The sequence below is a fragment of the Monodelphis domestica genome, chromosome 3, assembly GCF_027887165.1.
Source record: "Monodelphis domestica isolate mMonDom1 chromosome 3, mMonDom1.pri, whole genome shotgun sequence".
In the NCBI taxonomy this organism is placed as follows: domain Eukaryota; kingdom Metazoa; phylum Chordata; class Mammalia; order Didelphimorphia; family Didelphidae; genus Monodelphis; species Monodelphis domestica.
Window position 1 is genome coordinate 57,820,972 of NC_077229.1, and position 23,298 is coordinate 57,844,269.

At 34.9% G+C, this 23,298-nt stretch overlaps 1 protein-coding gene across 8 annotated transcripts in view; it reads left to right on the forward strand.

Annotated features, from left to right (window-relative positions):
- SFSWAP (splicing factor SWAP) overlaps positions 1 to 23,298 on the forward strand; it is a 117,179-nt gene that overhangs the window by 20,016 nt on the left and 73,865 nt on the right. For 6 of the 8 annotated variants that reach the window (XM_056821925.1, XM_003340766.4, XM_056821923.1 and 3 more), the window contains 4 exons: positions 15,268 to 15,505; positions 15,791 to 15,922; positions 16,280 to 16,373; positions 21,915 to 22,095. In XM_056821925.1, the coding sequence (XP_056677903.1) occupies positions 15,268 to 15,505; positions 15,791 to 15,922; positions 16,280 to 16,373; positions 21,915 to 22,095 (645 nt within the window). The remainder of the gene's footprint in view (positions 1 to 15,267; positions 15,506 to 15,790; positions 15,923 to 16,279; positions 16,374 to 21,914; positions 22,096 to 23,298) is intronic. The other 2 variants (XM_056821922.1, XM_056821924.1) reach the window with 1 other exon arrangement.

Sequence of the window (23,298 nt, forward strand, 5' to 3'; positions counted from 1 at the left end):
CTTGAGGTGCCATATCATTGGCAATAGTAGTTTTACCTTGTATGCTAACATTATGTAAATCATTATCTAACTTTAAGTGTGTGAACCAGTTTCTCTCTGCATTTAGTTTTTAGAGTTTATTTTTTCTTTTAATCTCATTTCATATGACAATGGTTATGTTGCTTCATAGAATCAAAAAGCTTCAAAAATATGGCTCAGATGTCGACCAGTTACAAAACTCAAGTTTGGTATTGAATCCGTAAAATTCTTTTCATATCAGCCACAAGCTTTAAACACTTATATGTAGCCATTTTTTTAATTTCTTTTTTTAACTTGTATTAAAGAATTGACTTATGTTACTATAAAAACATAACTGATTTTTAAAAACAATTATACTTGAACTTATACCTCCAGATGAGCGTTGCCTTTCACAGCAGTTCTCTTAGAAATCCATTGTTTTTATGGTATTGAAATGTAATAACTTATATTAGTACTTTGAGGTTTTACAAGATACCTTTCTCACAATAGCACTCTAAGTTAGTGTGTCATTATCCCCACTTTACCTATAATGAAATAGATACAAAACAGAAAGCTTATGTCTTGCCCAAAGTCACAAAGTATGTGTCAGTGCCAGGATTCCAACTCGGGTCTTCTGATATAATGCAGAAAACATTGACTTTGTAATAATAGAGCCTGAGTTCAAATGCCAACTGTGCCATTCACAGCAAAGTTCACTGAACCTTTCTGGGTATCATTGGTGATTTCAGGGTGAGGTATCTTGTCTTTCCATCATACTATATTTATCCCATATTTTGCCTTGTTTTTATGAAGTAAAAAACAATTATTTCATCAAATATTTAATGCTTATTATACAGCAAGCCTGTTGGTTTTAATTTACATGTGTAATAGTACAGTTACACTTGTAATATGCTAGATATATGCTTTATGATTTGGGGGCTCTTTGTATAAATAATGTATATGTATGGAGCCCAAGTTTATTATTTTAAATTGTTAGATTTCTTTTATGATTTAGTATTGGTTATAGCTCTTATTTGATATTAAGTCTTTGGTTAGAACCAGATTCTGCTTACAGCATCTTTTCCAAAAGAAAATATGATCTGCTTAGCACTTACCTGTTTTAGGATGCTTCCAAGAACACACTGGAACAAAAAGTGAAAATTGTATATTGCGAGTGTCAAAATTATAGGAAATAATGCTTGTATCTTTCCGCATTTGTCGTATACTATGTACTATACTTTGATACTTTAAAAAATCCATGATTTTAACTTCATGCCTTCTTATATAAATTTTTGTCCCGTTTTTCCACATAAATGCTTCACAGAGTACTTGGCCAACATGTTATAGGATTCTTAATATTATTAATATATCAGTAAATTACAAGCTTGAATTTGACTTCCAACAACATTCTAGAATGTCCTATTTGAAGAGAAGACTAAGAAACTTCTAGAAAAGAAAGTGGTGTTCCCAGAAAACCGGAATTGGCTTCATTAAAACCATACCATGTCAAACTACCTAAACATTTCTTGACATGGAGACTGATAAATCAAGGGAATGCCATAGATTAACTAAATTTTAGCAAAGTATTTGATATTTTTTAATACCTTTCTTGTAGACAAATTGAGAGGTGTGACCTGGACAATAAATAGTACAGAAAGGTGAGATTGAAATTGGTTACATGACTAGATCTATAGATGACACTCAGAATCTCAGGGTTGTGAAAAGGACCTGTAAGACTACCTGGCCTAGCCTATACCTAACTTTTTGTACTGAGCTAAGAAGAGTTTTAAGGCTAGGGGATGAGTGGAAAGTGCCTGAGGGTTTATGATGTGGAAAAAGAGATTGGACTTATTATGCTCAGCCCCAGAGTATAGAATTGCTAATAGTGGATATCGTGCAAAGAAGCCTGTTTAAGCTTGGTATAAACAAAAGAGCCTAACAACTAGGGCTTTCCCAAAGTTGAATGAATTCCCTCAAAGATAACGTGGTTGTTCTTCCCCACCCCCCATCACTAGAAACCTTGGAGGAAAGGCTAGATGACCATTTATTTGTTAGTTACTGTTATAGAGGGGATTCCTTTTAAGTATAAATATAACTTTATGACCTCTTTATGACCCCTGTTTTTTTAAGTGCCTAAAAAACTACTTTAAAAAACAAAACATAACAAAACATGCCTTACCTTCTGTCTTAGGCAAATGGAATTAAGTGATTTGCCCAGGGTCGCACAGCCAAGAAAAGTCTTGAGTCCAGGTTTCAACTCAGGTCCTTCTGATTCTAGGCTCTCTCTATTGAACCATTTAGCTGTCCCTAAGATCACTCCTAATACTAAAATTTTGTGATTCCCTTCTAGTGAAGGCATGAAGGATTAGGATTATCCCTTATGGCAAGTCTAATAGAAGTTAAGGAATGGTGTGAGGGTGCGAAGGGTGTTCACGTTGGAAGGCTTGTCTTCTCAATACAGTAATAAATTAGGTTCTGTTTAAAATATTACCATTTCTGCATCACCTTTGTCATTTTATTTATATCTATTAGTAGTGAAGGAATCCTAATACCAGGATAGCCCATCTCTATAATTTTCTTAAATTCACTTTTTTTTTTTTAACCTTTACCTTCCCTCTCTTAGGATCAGTTCCAAGGTTGAAGAGTGTCATGGGCTAGGCAGTTGGGTTATTACCCAAGGTCACACAGCTAGAGTGTCACCTCACTACCTCCTTAAAGTCACTTTAAATATTTTGTCTTGATTCAGGTCATTGGAAAATCGTCTTCAATGTCAATTCAGTTCTCTTGTATGGAGAAAGACACTATTACTCTGTGTTCTTTGCAACTATTCTTTGAACATATTTTAAGCTTTCTTTCATGTCTAATTCCTTTAAAATTTTTAACTTTCCTTAGATTTTAAGTTTTTTAACTGTGTTAAGTTTAGCCAGGTTACTTAGATGGATCAAATATGTTATAGTTACAAATTCTCCCTGAAATAGAAGCATGCATTCAGAACAAGTTAGATTACATTTCAAAGACTTCATGGTGTGCTTTTGGTGGTTCTCAATTGCCCTCAACACCAAAGCTACAGTAATCCTCTGGTAATATATGACTGAGAATTGTGAAACATCACAATCCCAGAAAAAAAAAACAAAGTTTCAAGTAATCCAAAAGACTAGAAATACATATATGGAGTATATATTAGATGCCATCAAAGACTTGGGCACAAGATGGGGTGTTAACAAGCATCCAGAAGACTTTCCCTGACCAGAAAACCAGGTGGTCCAGGTGTGCTTTGAGAGTGAGGGATAGACAGCCTGAAGTTCCCAGTATGGGGAGTTTCAGATGGGTTGCCTGCCATATAGGTGGAGGAAGTACCCACTGGTAAGAATATAATCATCTGTACTATGAAAATAAATAGTAATGTTTGGATTGTATGTAGATATGTAGATAAATCCCAAATTAAATTATTTTAAAATGATGTCTCATAGGGAGGTAATACACATTTGGTATTTATTTTTTTCCACTATATCCTCTCATTTATTTTGTTGAATTTGTAAAGATTGATTCATTGATCAAGATGGAAAAATGCTTACAAGTGTATGATGCATAAGATTGTACATTAGTTCAAAGGATCAATGGATTCATTCAAAGGAGCCTTTTTTTTTTTCCTTTTTACATTTTGAGCCCACCTTAGAGCATTCCCATAGAAGAAGTGTACCCTAGGTGTATTCTTGTGCTTTTATTGCCACGAGATCTCATTACACACCTAACTTAATTCTTCAGGAGCTCTGATTTACCTTTATACATTTAAAGAAACATTAGTAGCCACAGGTTTCATAATGAAAATAGACTTAACTTAATATTATCTTTAATGTTATTTTTTAGTACCCACCACTAAAGCCCTCCTATGATACCTTCACCATGGTATGAAAGCGACCCTGGGTACTAAAAGTCTTGTCAGTAAAGTAGATACTATAGGAACTTCTACCAAGATAGAAAGATGTCATGTGTAGACATTTTGTTACTTTCACCCAAGGTCTAGCCCAGTTGAGTTCAGAGCCTCCTCTTTTACTAATTTAACTATTTACCATGTCAGAGATGGTTACTCCAGGATCCCTAAACTTGGATGGGAGGGGAAAAAATAAGGCATTTTTATATATATTAACCTTTAACTGAAATAGGTGGTTTGTGATTTTTTTTTTTTATTCTGAGATGAAGTCCATGGGTTTTACTGACTGGTGAATTGTTCCATGGCACAAAAAAAAAAAGTTAAAAACCCCTGGCCAATGCCAGAGTAACTGTTTAAGAGGAGAGTATGCTTAATAATGCTAATAAGGTCATAGACCCCTGGCTTACTTGAATATATTTTCTATGGATCATACATTATTGACTTTTCTACTTTGCTACACTGTATCTATTTCCTTATTATAATCATAGTCTTTTTTAGAAATCTGTAGCATAGCAGTCCCATATTTCTATAGTTATTTCAGAATAAGCCTTTTCTACCTTCACTTTTATCATTTAAAGAATGATGTTGATACCCATAAAACCTACCTCCCAGAATTGTTTTGAAACTCAGATGAGATATTTGCAAAGCAATGTACAAACTTGAAAGTGTTGTATAAATGTTAGTTGTTTCTGCTACAAGTATCATGATATAGTATTTGCAAATATAGTATTTGCTTCCTGACCCAACCATCTCAACTATTCTGTGCTATTTTCAACTTACTTCTTACTTGATCTAGCAGAGAAATTGTACAATGATCAAGCTAAAAAATAAATGGCTTGAGACAGTGTAAGAGTACACCTCTTCTAAGTATACTCATGAATGCCTGGCAATGAATTCCTGGCAGCAGAATTATAAGTATGAGCAACTAGGTGAGGGAAATGAATAAATAACTTGTTAAGTTAGTGTCTTGAGAATTGGATTTGGATTTTTATACCAATGCCTAAACTATATGATTGATGGGTTCTTGAGGCATGGATAGATACTACTAACAAGAGTTGGTGAAAATGCATTTGTCTGAAGTCTTAAAAATCTAATCAAAAGTCCTTTAAGGTTAAAAAAAGAGTGAGGGAAAGTAATACAATCTGCAAATATCCCTCAAACTAAAAACTTTGAGAGATTAACCACAGTATAGGGAGGATAGCAGTAAAGATACCCAGAAAGTTGCCCTCCCCATACCACCACTCCCCCCCCTCTTCAAACCCCCCCCCCATCCTTTGACCTCAGAAATCTAGAGATAGCTGCAAGCAATAAGGATAGCAAAGAAGGTGAACTAGAGATCCTAATACAAGGAAGCAAATTTGGCATCACTACCTTGAGATCTGGTAGAAAAGAACTATAATTAGAATAAGATCCTGGAAAGGCAGAACTCATTCATAAATAGGAAAGAACTTAAACCCTCTTTGCCAGTGTGAAGTATCTGTTCTTCAGTAGCCTCCACCCTCTTTATTCCCATAAAACTTTCATGATTGTAGCACTTAGTTGCCAAGAAATAAAAGAAAAATGACAGGTTCATTCTTTAGAAGAGTCTTATGAAAACAGTAAGGTAAGGGACATCTGAGAAGACCCTGGAGAAAGTCAAGTATGGTGACATACATTTACCTGTGCAAATTCTGTGCTCTTCACTATATTACTTTACTTTTTTCTTTTATCCTTACCTTCCATCTTGGAATCAATATTTGTGTTGGTTCCTAGTCAGTGGGGGTATAAGTGACTTGCCCTGGGCCACATAACTAGGAAGTGTCTGGAATCAGATTTGAACCCAGGACATCCTGTCTCTAGGCTCTCAATCCATTGAGCAACCCAGCTGTCCCCCTATATTACTTTGAAAAAGCAAATGACGCTGACCAATCATTTTGGAAGCTATTATGATTCAGAGAGAAAACATCATTGAAGACATTGAACCTTCCATTTTGTTTTCCTGCATTGAGTTAATCAGTTCAGTATTGCATATGTACTGATACTATAAATGAGCAGAGCTGGAAACTGATATATATTCATCAGATTCTATACTAGAGACTGCCTGTTCAGAAAGAAGAAATGGTTAAGGAGTTTAGGAAACATTCCAGGCCTGTCATGGAGGCTTGATATAGTAGTGATGTGATATTTAAAATCCTCACATCTGCTAGAACTACTTTGCCAAAAGCAAAACAGATAATGTTTTCTTGACTCAGTGATAAGTTTATCCTTCAAAAAGTGGAGGAACTAACAAAGGAAAATTCTATTTTGGTTCTGATTTTTAGCATCAGGGAAGATCTAATTCCTTGCAGAGTTGACAGCAAAGAAAATGTCGAAAGAAAGTAACCACTTCATCACAAAATTTGTGATAGAAAAGAAGTGGAAACATTTGTCAGTTCTTCCACAAACCCTATATTTAGAGAAAGCACATTTTAAAAGATTGAGAAAAAAGAAAATCAAGATTTCTTGTGTTAAAATTCCATAGGGGGACCCAGATACATAAACATGTTTATCAGCTCTTTTTTATAGTGGCAAAGAGTTGGAAACTTAGGAGTTGTCCATCATTTGGCAAATGGTTGAACAATGGTTTATGAATCTGATGGAGTATAATGCTATAAGAAATTATGAGGGAAGTGACTTGAGAGAAACCTAGAATGATTTTTTTTTAAACTGATGCAAAGTGAAGTGAGCAGAACCAGGAAAATATAATATATAAAAACAGTTCTGAAAGACTTAGAAACTGATTAACACAATGACCAACCACGGTTCCAAAAAATTAATAGTGAAAGATACTGTCCACTTCTAGAGAGAGAAGTGATGGACTTATAGTGCAGATCCAAGCAAATTTTCTTTTCTTCCTGAATATAGCTAATGTAGTTACTTTGATGACTACGCATTTTATAATTAGCTTTATTTTTCTTGCCTTCTCAGTGGGTGGGAAGGGAGAAATTTAGAACTGTAAATAAGATGAGAATTTTTTAAGTCTACAGGGAAAGTTTTCCCAAAAAGGCTAGTAACCTTCTAAAAATGAAATTCTGAAGAAACAAAGAGAATCAATTCCATTTAGAAGGAAATGAAGTTGTTAATAAATCAATTCAGGTACAAAAGAACACAACCAAATTAGATTTATTTTAAGATGTAAAAAGTAGAGATAAAGGCAATTAACAAGATGACTATAGAAATATGATAATGACTTAGAAAAAATAACATAGGTACATAAAAACTTGGAGTTCACTTTTTTGCTCCAAGTACCCTTTGGCAGTCTGGATAAGCCTAAGAAACCCTTCTCAAAATGTTTTTAAATGCACGTCCAACTTTTCATGACCTCAGTTGGTATTTTCTTGGCAAAGATTTCAGAGTAGTTTACCATTCCTTTTCCAGTTCATTTGACAGATGATGAAACTGAGTCAAACAAGGTGAAATGACTTGCCCAGTGTCTGACGCCAGATTTGAATTCAGGAAGATGAGTCTTTTTTACTTCAAACCCAGTACTCTTTCCCCTGTGCCTACCTAGCTGCACCTATTATATTGAAATATGGTTATCAAAATGTTTCTTTTAAAAAATAGCTCACAGACATTAGGTTAAGTACTCATGGCTTAGAATGACCTGGAGCTGGAAAGAAAAGCAATGACAGAGCCGTGTGGCTCAAAAGAGGGGGATTAAAGAAAGAATAAGATACTGAGCAAAGCAAATGGTAAGTGACAGGAGGAAAAGCTGTTAAACCCTTTGGATCTCTTCCAAGATGATCTTTGGATTAGAAAGAACAAAACAAAAATGACCAGTGAGTTGTTGATACCCAGAAGTGACTAAGGAGACAATTAGGGAGCACTTAACACAAATCAGCTAACATTTATTAAGTACATAGACACTGTAGTGCTGGGTTACAAAGAAAAGCCCTTAAGGAGCTCACAGTCCAATGGGTGCAACACCATGCAAACAATCTCTCACACATACACACACACACACACACACACACACACACACACACACACACACACACACACACGGAGATCATCTGAGAAAAAGACACTAAGTGTAAGGGAGACTGAGAAAAGATTCTTAAAGAAGGTGGAACTTTAGCTGAGATGTGAAGGAAACCAGGAGGTAGATATGAGGGAGGAAAACTTTCCAGGCTTGGGGATCAGCTAATGAAAATACAGAGTTGAGAAATGGAGTGTCATGAGGGAAGCAGCATGAATGCCAATGTCACTAAGCAGAGTAAAGTAATGTATAAGAAGATTGTAAAGTGGGTCATCTAAATGGTTCGGTGGATAGACAGCCAGGCCTGAAGACGGAAGATTCTGAGTTTGGTCTGGCCAGATGACCCTGGGCAAATATCACTTAACCCCAATTGCCTAGTCCTTAATGCTCTTCTGCCTTACAACAGATACTTAGTTTTGATTCTAAAACAGAAGGAAAGAGGGGTTTTTTTTGTTGTTGTTGTTTTGTTTTGTTTTCTTAAAGAACTAGAAAGGTATAAAGAACTTTAACAGCCAAATAGAATTTTATTTGAACTTAAGAGGAAATTGCAAGCCTTTGGAATTTGTTCATGGGTGGGGAAGGTGACATAGTTAAGACTTGAGCTTTAAGAAGATTAATTTGAATAAAGGGTATATTGAAATAGGGAAAGACACAAGGAAGGGAGACTTACTAGGAGGCTATCAAAATAGTACAGGAATAAGGTAATGAGGATTTGTATCAGGGTGAGGATGATGCCAGAGGAGAGACAAGTGTATACAAGTGACACTAAATAGGTGTAGACAAAACTTGATAGCTTATTGAACATATCTTTGCTAAGTTTAAATCATCTGGCCCAGATGAACCATATCTATCCTAAGGCACTGGAAAAATCCAGGAAATGTGATTTCTGAGCACAGTGTTTTTTAGGAAATTGTAGGATCTAGTACCTCAGAACTAAAGAAGAGCATGTCTTAACCCCCCCCCCCCAAAAAGGCAAATAGGAGCCTGCAAACTATAAACCAGCAAGTTTGATATCAATTCTTAGTAAAATTCACGGTTATATTATTAAAGAGATGATTAATGATTATCCAGAAAAGGAAGCAATGATTACAAAGCATCAACATGGTTTCATATGGAACAGATCCTGCTAGCCACCCTTTTTTGACTCTAAATGAAATGGAAGATGACAATGCTGTAGGTAGTTTACCTTAATTGGCAAAAATTTGTAAAATTTTGTGTTAGTAGTACAGAAAAGATGGAACTAAATGACAATATAGTTCTATTGATTTGGAACTTAAATGGCTGAACATACCAAGAGTTATTAATGGTTCTATATCAGCTTTGTAGGATGTCTATGGTGTTGAACCTCATTATACCATGCTTGGCCTCCAAGTGCTATTAAGCATTTTTATCAATTACTTGGATAAAGACTTGTTTGGCAAATTTGCAAATGGCTTAAAGTTGAGAAGAGTGATAACTAATACACTAAGTGTCAGAATCAAGAAACAAAATCTTGACAAATAAAAGCACTGGTCCGATTTTAATAATATGAAATTTAATAAGGATAAATGAAAAGGCTTGTTCTTAGACTCAAAAAATCAATTTCATAAGTACAAACTGGGAGATAGATAGATAGATAGATAGATAGATAGATAGATAGATAGATAGATAGATAGATAGATAGATAGCAGTCCATCTGGAAAAGGTTTGGGTTAAGAAAGGGATCAAGTAAGGAAACTGTCCTTTATTGATACTCCCCCACAAAAGGTCTGTACTTATATAAATAGAGCTGAAATTCCAAAATACTAGAGTTCAGAGTTCAGGAGAATTCAGAGTTCACAAACTAACTTTTTTTTTCATTTCTGCTAACCTAAAAATAATAATTTTTTAAAACTCAGAATAATCTAAACAAATTTGTACATCATACTAAATTGGACAAATGCATATTTTTTTCAACATATAACATTCTGTTCTATTTTCAATGAATCCTGCTGCAAACCACTTTTAGATTTTTTTTTTCTTTTTAGGTACTGTTCTATTGCATGCATAACAATAAAGCCATATATATAGCAAAGTCCTATTAAAGTGAACTACAAGGGATTGTCTGAATTTTTATACTTGACAAGACTTAAATTTTATCATATATTTCCTGATGTATATGGGTCATTGTCTAGGATTTGGAAATCGTTGTTATATAAAGATTGTTTTATGATAGTTTTTTTAAACCAGTGTTTGAACTGTATAATGCTTAAAAATAATATGTACTATATGCTTTATGGTATGAGATGCTTATACAATATGCAATTTAAAAAAGTTTAAAGAAACTCGATTAGTTTTTATTAAATTTTTTCCCTTTGAAATATATTTAGTGTTATAGAAATCAGATAAAGCTTCTGCAATAGGTATATAGCATCTGGAAGTGAATCCTCAGAAATTTCAGGACATAGTCTTAAAGTGAAGTTATAAAATTTGTTTTGACATGATTTGTTACTCTTCCTCAAAGGGTGCTTCTATTTGCCAAGTAAAAATTAAAATTCATCTCTAAGAAGCCAACCCTTCTTAACATTAGGTAAACCATTGCCCAGACAGAAGATGTCAGTCACTGGACTTATATCTTACCTTATGTTTGCAGAGGTCTATGGAAGCCAGGCTCCTTGAGTCACCTCCATATTACCATGACAGGAGGATTTTGATGAAAGTTCTTCAGATTCTTCAATGTTACTTTACTCTCCATTATTAATTTGGTGTTTAATGATGACAATTGAATTTTGTGGTTGGAGGCCACTATTCAGACTCATAAATTTTACCTTGGATGAGATAGAGTTCTTTATAAAGCACAGATATTATCATATCAGTCATTAAGTTACTTACCACAGTATATCAGGTGCTATACTAGATACTAGAGAATCAAAAACATAATGAACAAGTAAAACAATAAAATTCTGCAAATCAGGTGAAAGCCATAATTTAAGAAGGGATTTATGTAAACCTATTACCAGTTTCAGGGAATTGAGGTTGAATAGAATTACATAGTATCTTTAAATAGTAATGAATTACTGTAGTGAACCTTATTTTTAGTGAAAGAACTTTATGTGAAATAATGAAGTCACCACACACACAAAAAAAAATTTTTTTTTTTTTCATTTCAGAATTAGGACTGAACAGCCAAAAATATAGGCAGTATTTCTTGGCAACAGATCATCCCCTGATTAGCTAAGAAAGGGGTGGCTCCTGACATTTACTAAAGTAATCAGCAGTGCTATTTACAGTAAATTCCACATGGTTCCTTTGGGTGTTTAAACTTTTTAAAAGCACGAAGTATACCTAAGATTTAGTACAGAAATATGAAAAAATATTCACATTCTTTGATTCTTACTACAAGATGATGAATTTATGAATTGATTAGAAAGTTATCCAGATTAAACCATAAAATGCTTATATGATATGCTCTTGGATCATAAAAGGTTTCACATTTATAGAAAATTTACAATTCATAATTTTTACATTTTCTTTACTTCATTATTTTTTTTAAACCCTTACCTTCTGTCTTGAAGTCAATACTGTATATTGGCTCCAAGGCAGAAGAGTGGTAAGGGCTAGGCAATGGGGGTCAAGTGACTTGCCCAGAGTCACACAGCTGGGAAATGTCTGAGGCCAGATTTGAACCTAGGACCTCCCATCTCTAGGCCTGGCTTTCAATCCACTGAGCCACCCAGCTGCCCCCTCTTTACTTCATTTTATGAAGGAAAAGCATTTTGGTGTTTAAATGCATAGCCCTCTGTCCAAGTATTAGGGAAAAAAATGATATAAATCCTCAGATTAAGAACCATATAAATCTTCTTTCTAGATATATAATAATCTTTCATTTTTCAAGATTAGGTAAAACATATTAGAAATTTACCTTAAATTACTATTTTTTTACAGGAGGCATTCATGAATTTGATGATAAACATCCGAATAGTAGCTATCAAAAAAAAAATCAGCCATTTGTTTTTCTTTGAAATGTTGTCATGAATTCAAATTTTCTACGTATTTAGTGCAAAGAATTTCTTGTAGTTAACATACTTTGTGAGTGTTTTTTTTTTACTCATAAGGAGATTTTTAGATTTGAATAACTAAGCAAAAAAAAGCCCATTAACAGATGATAATACGGTAAGTGATTAAGAGGTTGCTCTTTTATTATATGAAATCATGTTTTTAAAAAAAGACAAGTATTTACTAATGCTTAGTGACAAACAAAGAAGAGGTCATTGCATCTTTCCTTCGCTCCTAAATATCTTTAAACCTTGCAAAGAAAATTTTAGATACCGTCATGTTGGTCTGAAAAGAATAGAGTGGATAGAGTGGAGCTTACAGTTGCAAAGACAAATCTGGGTTTAAATTTCATTTCTGACACTTACTGTGTGATCCCTTGGCAAGTTACTTAATCTCAAAGTACTTAAGAGAACTTTCTTTGATGGCTTAAGAGATGACTCTTACGCAAAACAGTTGCCAATTACATTGGTAGAGAGTTTCCTCACAGGGAGCTCCTGTGCTAGTAAAATCATAGGTTGATTGGGTGGGTGGGTGGATGGATGGATGGATGGATGGATGGATGGATGGATGGATGGATGGATGGATGGATGGTTGGATTGGTATTTGGTCGGAGAATTCACAGTAAATTTTAAAATGTCTCCCCACATCAAATTATAATGATTTCATCTTCAAAACCAATCTTATTTAGAAACTGATCAAATTATCAAATCAGGCTCATTCCATGGAGAAGATTGATAAAGTGGAAAGACCACAAGGCTTAAAAAACACTTAGATTCAAATCTTGGCTCCTACATTTATTAGGTGTATGAATCAGAGTAGAACATTTACTCATCTGTGAGATGAATACTAATAATATTGTTGCCACCAAACTAACATAGTTTGATATGAAGAAAGAAATATGTCTTATTATGTAGCAATAGGTGTTTTTCTTCAGCATTTTTTATGATTTCTCCATCACAGGTTTATTTTGTCACCCATACAAGTCATTTAATAGCTATATCCATTTCCTCACTTTTAAAGTGTAGCTAATTCTTATTTGGAAAGAACCCAGTGAAGTCTTAACTTGAGAGATAATAGCAGTGCAATATATAATGCCATCAAATTAAGTTTCTTCAAATTGCCAGCACTGGGGTGCCAATTTTCTTTAATTTCATAGAACTTTCATTCTTCTTTTCTAATCATTGTCCTAGGTCAGCATTTTTTTTCCTTTAGGAAAAAATTGACTAGTTTCTCATTCTTGGTACCTTCAAAGCATTATTTGCTAGTTATTTTTTAAGTAGTTTAGATATTTTGTGAGGAACCTTAAAACTGTAAAGTAGGCACTTTATGGGAGAATAAAAGCATCTTTTTCAAGAAATATGCTTGCCTTGTTTGTCATGAACATATAAAATACAGTCTCCATGAGGCCAGGAACTGTCAATATGTTAAATAACACACTGATCTTGTTTGTACTTTCCATTCAAAAATATTACTAAATCACCATGGGTAGAACATTTGCTTTGAGTTTACTTATTCTAACAGGAGAGCTAAATTTGTACAGATTTATCCATATATATCCCTTTATACACATTTGTGAAACATCCAGAGTAAGGAATGTAGTCTTAATGGAATCAAGCAAAGCCAATTGACCCATTTGAGGATTGAACCTTTGATCTTGATACTAGATCACAACTTTTTGAAAGTCAAATCATAACTGACTGGTAATCCGGTAGAAATGGGATTGGACACTTTCTAGCTATTTACTAGCTCACATGGTAATGAACAAGGCATTCCCTCCTCTGGGTCTCAGTTTCTTTATCTATCAGATGATGTTGCTAGACTAGATACTCTCTAAGGTTCATTCTTATTTTTTTTTCCCCTCTGTTTTGAGGGAGGAAGGGGCATTTTCTATAGATTCATTAATACTCCTTTACTTCCTTTCTCCCTTACACTATAGCCTTGAATGAACTACATGTGATTTCAGAAGTTCAGGCCAGTCTTCTTACTTACCATTCTTCTTACCATTGTTTGGCCCTCTCTCCCTTCTTCCGGTTTGGGGTGGGATGCAGGGTGAGGGGTGGGGACTATCCACGTAGAGTTTCAGTTATTTCATGGTGGAGATTTTTAGACTTAACTTTTAATTTTAATAGGAAAGTTCTTTTGAAGGACTTAAATATAAAACATTGCTTTTTTGTGCTTTCAAACAGCTCCTTTCCCTCCCATTCCCCAAATAGTACTATCCAAGGACTTTGGTCTTGGCCTGTAGTTCCATTGTTCCTCCAATCCAGGGTCTTTCTTTAAAGATTGCCAACTATGTGATGAAACGAAATATTTTCATGCTGGAGATAAATGTGGTGAGTAAGTTAAAGCCACCCACCTAGTTTTCACAAATGTTGTTTTTCCTGTGCACCAGCGATGCATTGTGCCAGTATGACAATTAGAAATCCATACATGTATAATTACTAAAATAAGTCATTAACAGCTGTGAATTTGGGGGGGGGGGGGATTTCAGTCTCTTGAGGGAACAATCTTCATAATTTTATTGTGCCTAGAGCACATATGAATTATGCAGTCTTTCTAATTCATGATAGCAAGGCTATAATTCTAACTGCTGCTGCTGTTTTAAATTGAAATTCTTCTATGATATTTTATTTTGTTCTTCCAGCACAGAAACCTTGCTATAGACTGGCCAGTCTGAACTAATAGAAATGGAAGTTAGTTTATGTTTTTAAATTACTTACTTAGTAATCTGTTTAGTAAGGACAGTATTTCTAATGTAAGTATATTAACATTTTAAAGAAAAATCTTAAGTGGATCTATGCATCTACTCTAAAAATCTATATTTTGATTTGTCCCAATTTATAACTTTTCTCTAATTTGGCCAACAAAAAGACTTTTACTATGGTCTCAGAAATTAATGTATCATACAGCTTTCTAATTAAAACATTAGGTCATGTATTTTCCTATTAATCCCTGGAGACTTCTGACTTAAATAGGCTGCCATTTTTTCTTTATATGCCAGAATAGTCACAGTATTGTTCTACAATAAGTAAAAACCATTAACTTCTCTAGAGAGCCCTATGTTAAATTCCTTTTTATATGTACCTTAAATGCTTTATGTCATTGTTTGATTTGACCATGTATAATGAGTCTCCTTTATTTAACTTAAGTCATTTGACATGAAAACTATGCATACCATAGGCCAGAAAAAAAAGATGAGTGCAAAGAACAGACAGGAAATAGCACATTTCCCAAGGTGTGAAAGGCCCATCACTTTTACCCCCAAATACAGAATGTGCCCTCATTTGGTGATATCACTCTCTCAAAGAGTTTGTTTTCTTTTTAACAGCAACAGTGGCAGCCATGTATTATAGCTACTACATGTTGCCGGATGGAACATATTGTCTTGCACCTCCACCCCCGGGAATTGATGTTGCTACTTACTACAGTGCTCTTCCTGCAGGGGTTAATGTATCTAGCACCACAGGAGTAACAACCGCGCCTCCCCCTCCTGGGACTACGCCGCCCCCACCCCCAGCTACAACGGAATCCAGCAGTGGGCTAGCTTCTGCCACAACCCCGTCCAGGTATGAGATTTTCCTGTTTCATTTCTTATTTTTGTATCTAAAACTCTGCATTGTACCTCACTAAACATCTTAAAACTCCAGGTTTGGTTTATAGTAAATGTTTAATAAATGTTTTTTGTCCATTCATAATAGCCACCATGATTCATCAATATTATTTTTGCTAGATTTAGAATATTCCAGTTTCTATTAATCTCAGCTTAGTCTTTACTAATCCTTAAGAAACTTTTTGAAATTATTTTGTGGAATCCTCCCTGAATGTAAGTAATGAGTATCTAATATTTTCAGTACGCTTGCTCCAGTGGTTGCCATTATTCCTCCACCTCCGGACATCCAGCCTGTAATTGACAAGTTGGCAGAATACGTTGCTAGGAATGGAATTAAATTTGAGACTAGTGTTCGTGCCAAGAATGATCAGAGGTAAGATCAAGTATTTTTCCATTTGAGGTTTTTTTTTTTAACTTGATTGCTTTCTTTAAAATGTCGTTCCTGATACAGAATATTTGATAAATGCATGTTGTAATCATCTATGATATGCTGAATTACTTAAGATTTTTTTTTAATAAAAATGTTGATATTACCAAAAATGCAAAGACCAAAAGCCATACTTTTCAAAAGGTATCGTAGAAACTAGGATTCAAAAAACATTTTGGATGTCAGTAGTAAATAGCATTCCATGCTTCAAGTAGTACAGTGGAATTTTATTTTATTTATTTTTTTTTTGCTTTTGCAGTATTTTTATATTGACAAATTATTTTGTTATTTTGTTGGTAACAGGTTTGAATTCCTACAGCCATGGCACCAGTATAATGCCTACTATGAGTTTAAGAAGCAGTTCTTCCTTCAGAAAGAAGGAGGCAACAGTTCACAGGTACTTATGCAATTATTGGTATTAATAAAAAAAACTTTTCATTTTAATCTAATTTGCATATACAAACATGCATTTACAAATTTTTCTGTAAAAGACAAGACCATTTTGGTTGTATGTCTAGCCTGTAAAGTTCATAACTTTACTTTCTACATAAGAATATACAGCAAGCATTTATTTAATACCTATTCAGAAGAGACTGAAAAATGTCATAGTGAAGTGTTGGTATTCTGCTGACACAGTATCCCAGCTTTACTGCATCATCACAACTTGAAGTGGGATCAGAGTTCTTGAAGGCTTTGCCATTACAAGCTCTACCTTGTTCTACCAGACCAGAAAGCCTTCAAAGATGGACCAGACCTCAGATGACGCTACACAAAGCACTCCTAGCTGAATTTTAAGAAAGACCTCAAGAGAAAATTGGCCCCTGTTGAATTCTTTGGCCACCATGATCTGTGAAATAGTTAAAAAGATAAAATGGCAGTTTGTCCATGACAAGAGCAAAATCTGCTCTTTTCACAGTGACTAAAACCACATTCATACCTGTATTCTCACTACCAATGAAACCAGAAAGCACTTTTAAATTTGCAGATATCAGAAAGCTAAATAAAGAGATTGACAAAAATTGGTTGCATTAAATACCAACATGTAACAAGAAACTTTATTTTATGGAACACTTAGTTATTTTGCCATTCAGTGCTTATACCAAGTAGAAGCAAGTGGAGCCATTTAGGTCAGTGTGGCATTACAGAATCCGAGTTTGAAAGAACCTCCAAAACTTTCAGCCCATAACTGAAGAATTCCCTACAAAAGGTTAGGCAGATAGTTAAAAATCTGTGAGAAGGGAGACCCAAAGGGGAATGAATTTAATAAGAGTAATCCTTTCTACCTCTGTTTAGCTTCAGTTCCTAGGAAGTTTTACATTACATTGAACCTAAATCCAATTCTTTATAGCGTATTGCTCCTAGTTCTACTTTCTGGGGCTAAGAATAAATATTATTCCTCTTCACATAATAGCCTTTTAGATTCTTTACTTAGCCTTACTGACTCTCCCCATCCCCCTTGCTAGTCTTCTCTTTCCAGGCTCTCCTATTCCTTAGACTTAAATCCTCACTTGGTAGATCTCAAGAACTCTCATACCAATCTGGCCACCTGTCTCAGAAGTTCTGCATTCTGTTGTGGAGCCCAGATCAATAATAGCTCACATTTCTCAAAGACTTACAAAGGACTGTTTTCACAATAGTGAAGACTCAATAAGTGTCTTAATAACATTATCTCCATTTTACAGAGAGAAAGAGAGAGAGAGAGTGACTTGTCCATAGTCATGAGCCACAGAGTTGGAATTAGAATCTAAGTTCCTGGCTTCAGTTCTAGTGTCCTTTTGTTGCAGAGAATGAAATTTTAAAAATCTTTTAAGAACCTATTCTATCAACAAATACCTTGGTATTAAGTAATTTTTGCATAAAAGTTGCCAGAAGATAGCATAAAATATATTCAAAAATGTAGTCCATGGATAAGAAATGAAAAGAATATTAGAGTGGAATGAATGGGAGGGTTGAAATATCAAGCACTTATTATATGCCCAGCATTGTGCCTAATTCAGGGAATACAAATATAAGCAAACAAAATAGCCCCTTCCCTCAAAGAGTTTACATTCTAAGACCACACATATAAGGGAATGTTAGAGAGAGAAAATACCAGATGGCTGGGTAAAATAACATAAAAGATTATCAGAGCCCAGGATCCCAGGGACTGAAGTCCAGTTTCTATGTAAAAGAGGAGCCTATAATACAGACTTCCAGACAGATTGTAGAGAAAGATAGGTGAGCCTAGATGTCAGCAAAATAAAATTAAATCTCTAGTCAGAGCCCTGGATCCCAGGAGGTAGCAGAAAATGGAATTGACTGTATCTTAGCAGGAAATGACTACTCATCATAATCAATGCAGACCTCATTTCAGGATCAACTATATGCAGTCAAGTCATTAACTACTTAGAGCAAAGGTCAAGATCATCTCTAAATTAGATGAAAAGATAAGGAGCAAACTACAAAAATGTTGGCCTAGCCTACTTAAACGAGATATTGACTGGAGGGAAAAAAATGGGAAATGAATAAAATTTAAGACTGTTGACTATACTTATCACCATTTCTAAAAGAGTGTGAATGAGTCACCAAAATAAGGATGCCAAAAAAATCCCAGAAACTACCTCAGCCAGCAAACAAAACTGTTGATCAAGGGAAGCATTGCTTTAGAGGCCATTTGCAAAGCATTGCCAGTAATGTCAGAAAATTACAGTGTCCCTTTGCAAAACAAAAGAAGGAAGGATTGGTTCCAGGGGAAGTTTTTGAGACCCAACTAAGTCATAACTTCCTCAGAATATTTATATAGATAAAACGAAGAGGACAACAGATATACATGAAACATAACAACCTTCTCTTCACTTCTTTCGTGACCTATTAATATTTTTGGCAACAGAAGTGCTTTAAATGCTAATATCTCAGTACTCGATGTGCTATGTGAGGAAGTGGAAATGATAGGAACTTCTGCAGGGCCAAATAGAAACAAAAGTCTGGTACTACTAATGTAATTTTATAGGTACTTGGACTTTGTTCTCAAAGATAGCTAAAAAAGGACAGTCCACAGAAAGAAAATATAATGAATGAATGGTGTTAATGATTCCTCACCCCCAGCCAATAAATTGATGACCAAGATAACATCTGCAACTGATATATATAGCTTCCTCATTTCTCTATAATCTATGAAAATAGTCTATGTATATGACTAGAGTATACTTGAAGAAAAGACAAAAAGCAAGCTTTCCTAAAACATTTTCTATAACAAACCACCCCCTTCAGAATTACACATTCAGAAGTATATTTAGTAAAAATGTACTTTTTTGATGAGTAGAAAAGTATCTGACTGGTGAACAAGTCTTAAAGACCCTCTTCCAACCATGTATATTTCATGCATCTATTAACATCCTATAAGACTCCTTGATAGAAAAACCACAGATAATTTTTATTTGTCCTTTTGTAAGCTATCAAGTGAAGCATAAAATAGGTAGGCATGGTCTGAGTACATAAAAACAAAAAGAAAGCTGTTCCTGTCCTTTAGGAAACTTCACATTTGTGGGGAAGAGGAATAAGTAGTTGAGGGAAACATGTACGTAAGTAATGAGAGGATTGATGACAGGATGATCAGGAAAAATCTAAAATGGAATAGAAAGTTTAGGAAATAAGCCACAGAACAACTAGTGCAAAGAAAATAGAAGAGGCATTCTCTGTCAAATGAGGATGTTCATTAAATATTCCTCTTTGCAAATGGCCTTTCCAACCCTCGAAATTGGAACAAACCTTAGAAGACATCTAGTCCAGCCCATATCAGGATAAAAATTTCAACAAAATCACCAAAACAATTGGTCGGCCAGCCTTCACACAAAGGCCTAAAATGAAGGGAAACCCACTACCATGAGAAGCATCCCATTTTATTGTTGGATAGTTTTAATTCATTAGAAATTGTTCCTTGCTTTGCATCTAAATCTGCTTCACTAAAACTTCCTATTCATTGTTGCTAGTTCTGCTCTACAGAGTCAAGCGTAATACTTAATTCCTCTTCAAATGTTAAGACAGCTATCATGTCTCTCTTAAATATCCACTTCTTCTTTAAGTAAAGCATCTGCTCCTTCAATGTTCATGTGATATGATATTGAGGTGACCCTTTAGCCACTTTCCAGCTTATTACAGTTCTTTCTAAAATATGGCATTCAAAACTGAGCACAGTAATTCAGATGTGTTCTGACCAAGGCAAAGTACAATACATATATAAATTCCTGTACTCTGAACTCTGTCCCTCTCAATTCATCTTATGATCACATTAACTTTTATTTGCAACTGTAGTATTTTTATTCATTGAGCTTATGGTCCACTAAAACCTTTGGATCTCTTTCACATGGAGTGTGAAGTTTCAAAATTCAAAAATTGCTGGTACTTATTAGCAAACATGTCCAGTAGTAATCTTAGTGCTTTGGTTTGTAGTGCATCCAAGCCTGGTGACTTACACTCAGCAGAGGCAGTGAGGTACTCGTACTTTTTGTTTACCTTGAGTTTCATACTTCCCAGAAATTGTATGCTGTCTTTTATGCCAAAGCTATTAAATAGAGGAACACTGTTAATGCCTTCATGTAATCTATAGTTTACCCAAAGAGATCAGCCTTTATGGATGAGGAATGCCTATTGCCCAGTTTAGTATGACGCTACGTGGTCAGCCCAATAATTAGCCTCTCAGTTTACTGACCTGGACAGTAAATCAGGCCCAGAATCTAAGATAGGAAGAAATAAGAAATTTCACTGTGCTGTTAATGATTCCAAGCCACTGTCTTTTTAACACCAATATTCTCCTTACATATAATTCCATGTGGCTACAAATTAGAATAGATCATAATCTCAAAATTAAACTTAACAGTAATGCAAAAAAACAGGATAGATGAAAGTAAGCCAGAACATATTACCAAAGACAAATGATATTCAAGAAGTGATACACAATGTATCAGTGAGGACACAAAAGAAGAAAAGATGAGCTAGTTGTTGAACCGTAATCAGTGGAAAGCCCAAGTGGTATACTTGCCTCCATAAAGTATTAAAGAAGTAGAAGACCTCTAGCACATTAGGTCCATCCTTTATAAGTGATTTCTAGAAAAAGAGACTCGAATTGCCCAGGGTATGATGGCAATAATGCCTGGAGGAGGGAATATCCACATTGGTAAGATCACAGATACATCAAAAATAGAATAGTATAATAATACCTCATTTGATATATATGAATGTTAAGTTTCTAATAAGTCAAACTTAAACTTTAAGGCTAAATCTTTTTTTATTTTCCATACAAATTTTATGTCATATTGAGCAACTAGAGCACCTGTGGGGCTCTTAACATTATTGAAATGGTAATCATGAAAAAAATAACCTTCCTCAACCCCATCACTATTGCTTTTATCTAGTCACCTCCCCTGCCTGTTCCCTGACTTTGGTGTCAGTCAAAAAAAAATGTTATTTTATCCCTATTCAAAGCTCTTTTTTTTGTCTCCTTAGTTTATCCCTCCTTATTGGCCTTTCTTCTGTTTTTATTCTCAACAGCATGGAAGCCCTAACTTTTTATACCTGTTTTGGCGGAGGGGTGAGATACAACTTGCTTATCAGTAGATGTCTGCAGTCCTCTATCTTTGAATGTCCAGACTAAAGGAAATTGACTCATCTGAAGGAGATGGGGATAATTTAGCATTCTAAAATCAACCTTGGTAATCAGAATCTCCAAAGAAAAGATGTTGAACAAATGGTTCACAAACTACATTAGTCTTAAGAGAGAATCCATAGGCATCAGACCTTGTGGAAGAATATTTTATTCTTCCTCTTGTTCTTTTTCCATCAGAAAAAGTTAACACTTATCAAAATGCTAGTGCCAAATTAAATTAATTAAATGTATTCCTTATTTCCAAATTTTAAAAGTATATCACTCAAGTTACAGTTGGGTAATGTATAATCTCTTTAGGTTGTAACAGCAACAGCAGTAGCAGAAGAGACTCCCGCAGAGCCTGCCCCTGAAAGTGCCCGTGAAGTGGTAGAAGATGGTGCGTCTGAAGACGCTGCCGACATGGGAGGAAAGGGCACCTCAGGGGCAAAAAAGGAGTCAGCTTCCAGTAAAGTCGTCAGTGATGGCAAATTGGTGAAAGGTATGTTGGCATGGTTCTTAAAATTGAATCTGATCCTATTCCTTTGTTTTCAGTTAGAATTAACATGGAAGAGTTTTTAATTATAACACAACAAATATTATTGCTTGGCTCTGGTTGCTATTGGTAAATCACTATGCTAATGACTCATTTCAGACAGAGGATTGTCTGAAATTCCCTTTTCATTAGCTGACCTATTTGGAATAGGAAACAGTAGCTAGGTGGCATAGTAAACAGAGTGCTGGGCTTGGAGTGAGGAAGAATTCCTGAGTTCAAATCTGGCCTCAGATAAGTACTAGCTGCGTGACCTTGAGCAAAAAATAATTTAACCCTGTTTGCCTCAATTTCATCCTCTTTAAAATGTCCTATAGAAGAAAATGGCAAAACCACTCCAATATCTTGCCAAGAAAACCAAATGGGATCAAAAAGAGTTGGACACAACTGAAACAATGAACAGCATCAACAAAAGGAAAGAGATAAAATGCTTAGAAAAAAACAAATTTTTAAGATAATTTCAAGAAGTTTAGAAGCAATGGGATATTAATCACTTAAATTTCTGTATTGCTTTAACACATATATTTGGCTTGACCCTTCCTGGCTGCCTGATTACAAGACCTCTCCATGCCCCAGGAAACTCTTTAAGAACTGGAAGTTATGAAACAATTGCTGATCTGCCTTAGGAAAGGGAGTTTCCTCACTAAAGCTCCTCAGCAGACTTAGACACTACCACCACCACCCTCTCCCCCTAAAAAAACTACTTGGATGAATCCAAAGATACTAAAAATCTACTATGTGCCAAGCACTATTCTGGGAACTGAGGGTGAAAATATAAAGGTTTTTTAAGGACTTTCTGAATCATCTCATTTTATATTCACAGTAACCCTGAGGAAGGTAATAAACATTTTATTGTTATCCTTATTCTACTAATGACATAACTGAGTCTAAAAGAAATGGAATAAACCATCTGTAGACACCTACCTAACAAGTCATAGACCTAGGATTTAAATCCCTTGGATCCTTTAGCTTCAAGGACTGATTTCTATCAGGTAACATTTCCTTAGCCCGATTTGAGATATCTTGTGAATTTATCAGTTCATTCAGAAAACATGAAGTGCTGTTTGTGTCCAGGATGCTGTGTTCTGGGAGAGATAGAAGACTCAGCTGAGACCATTACTACTCTCAAGGCCTGGGAGGTATAAGATAAAC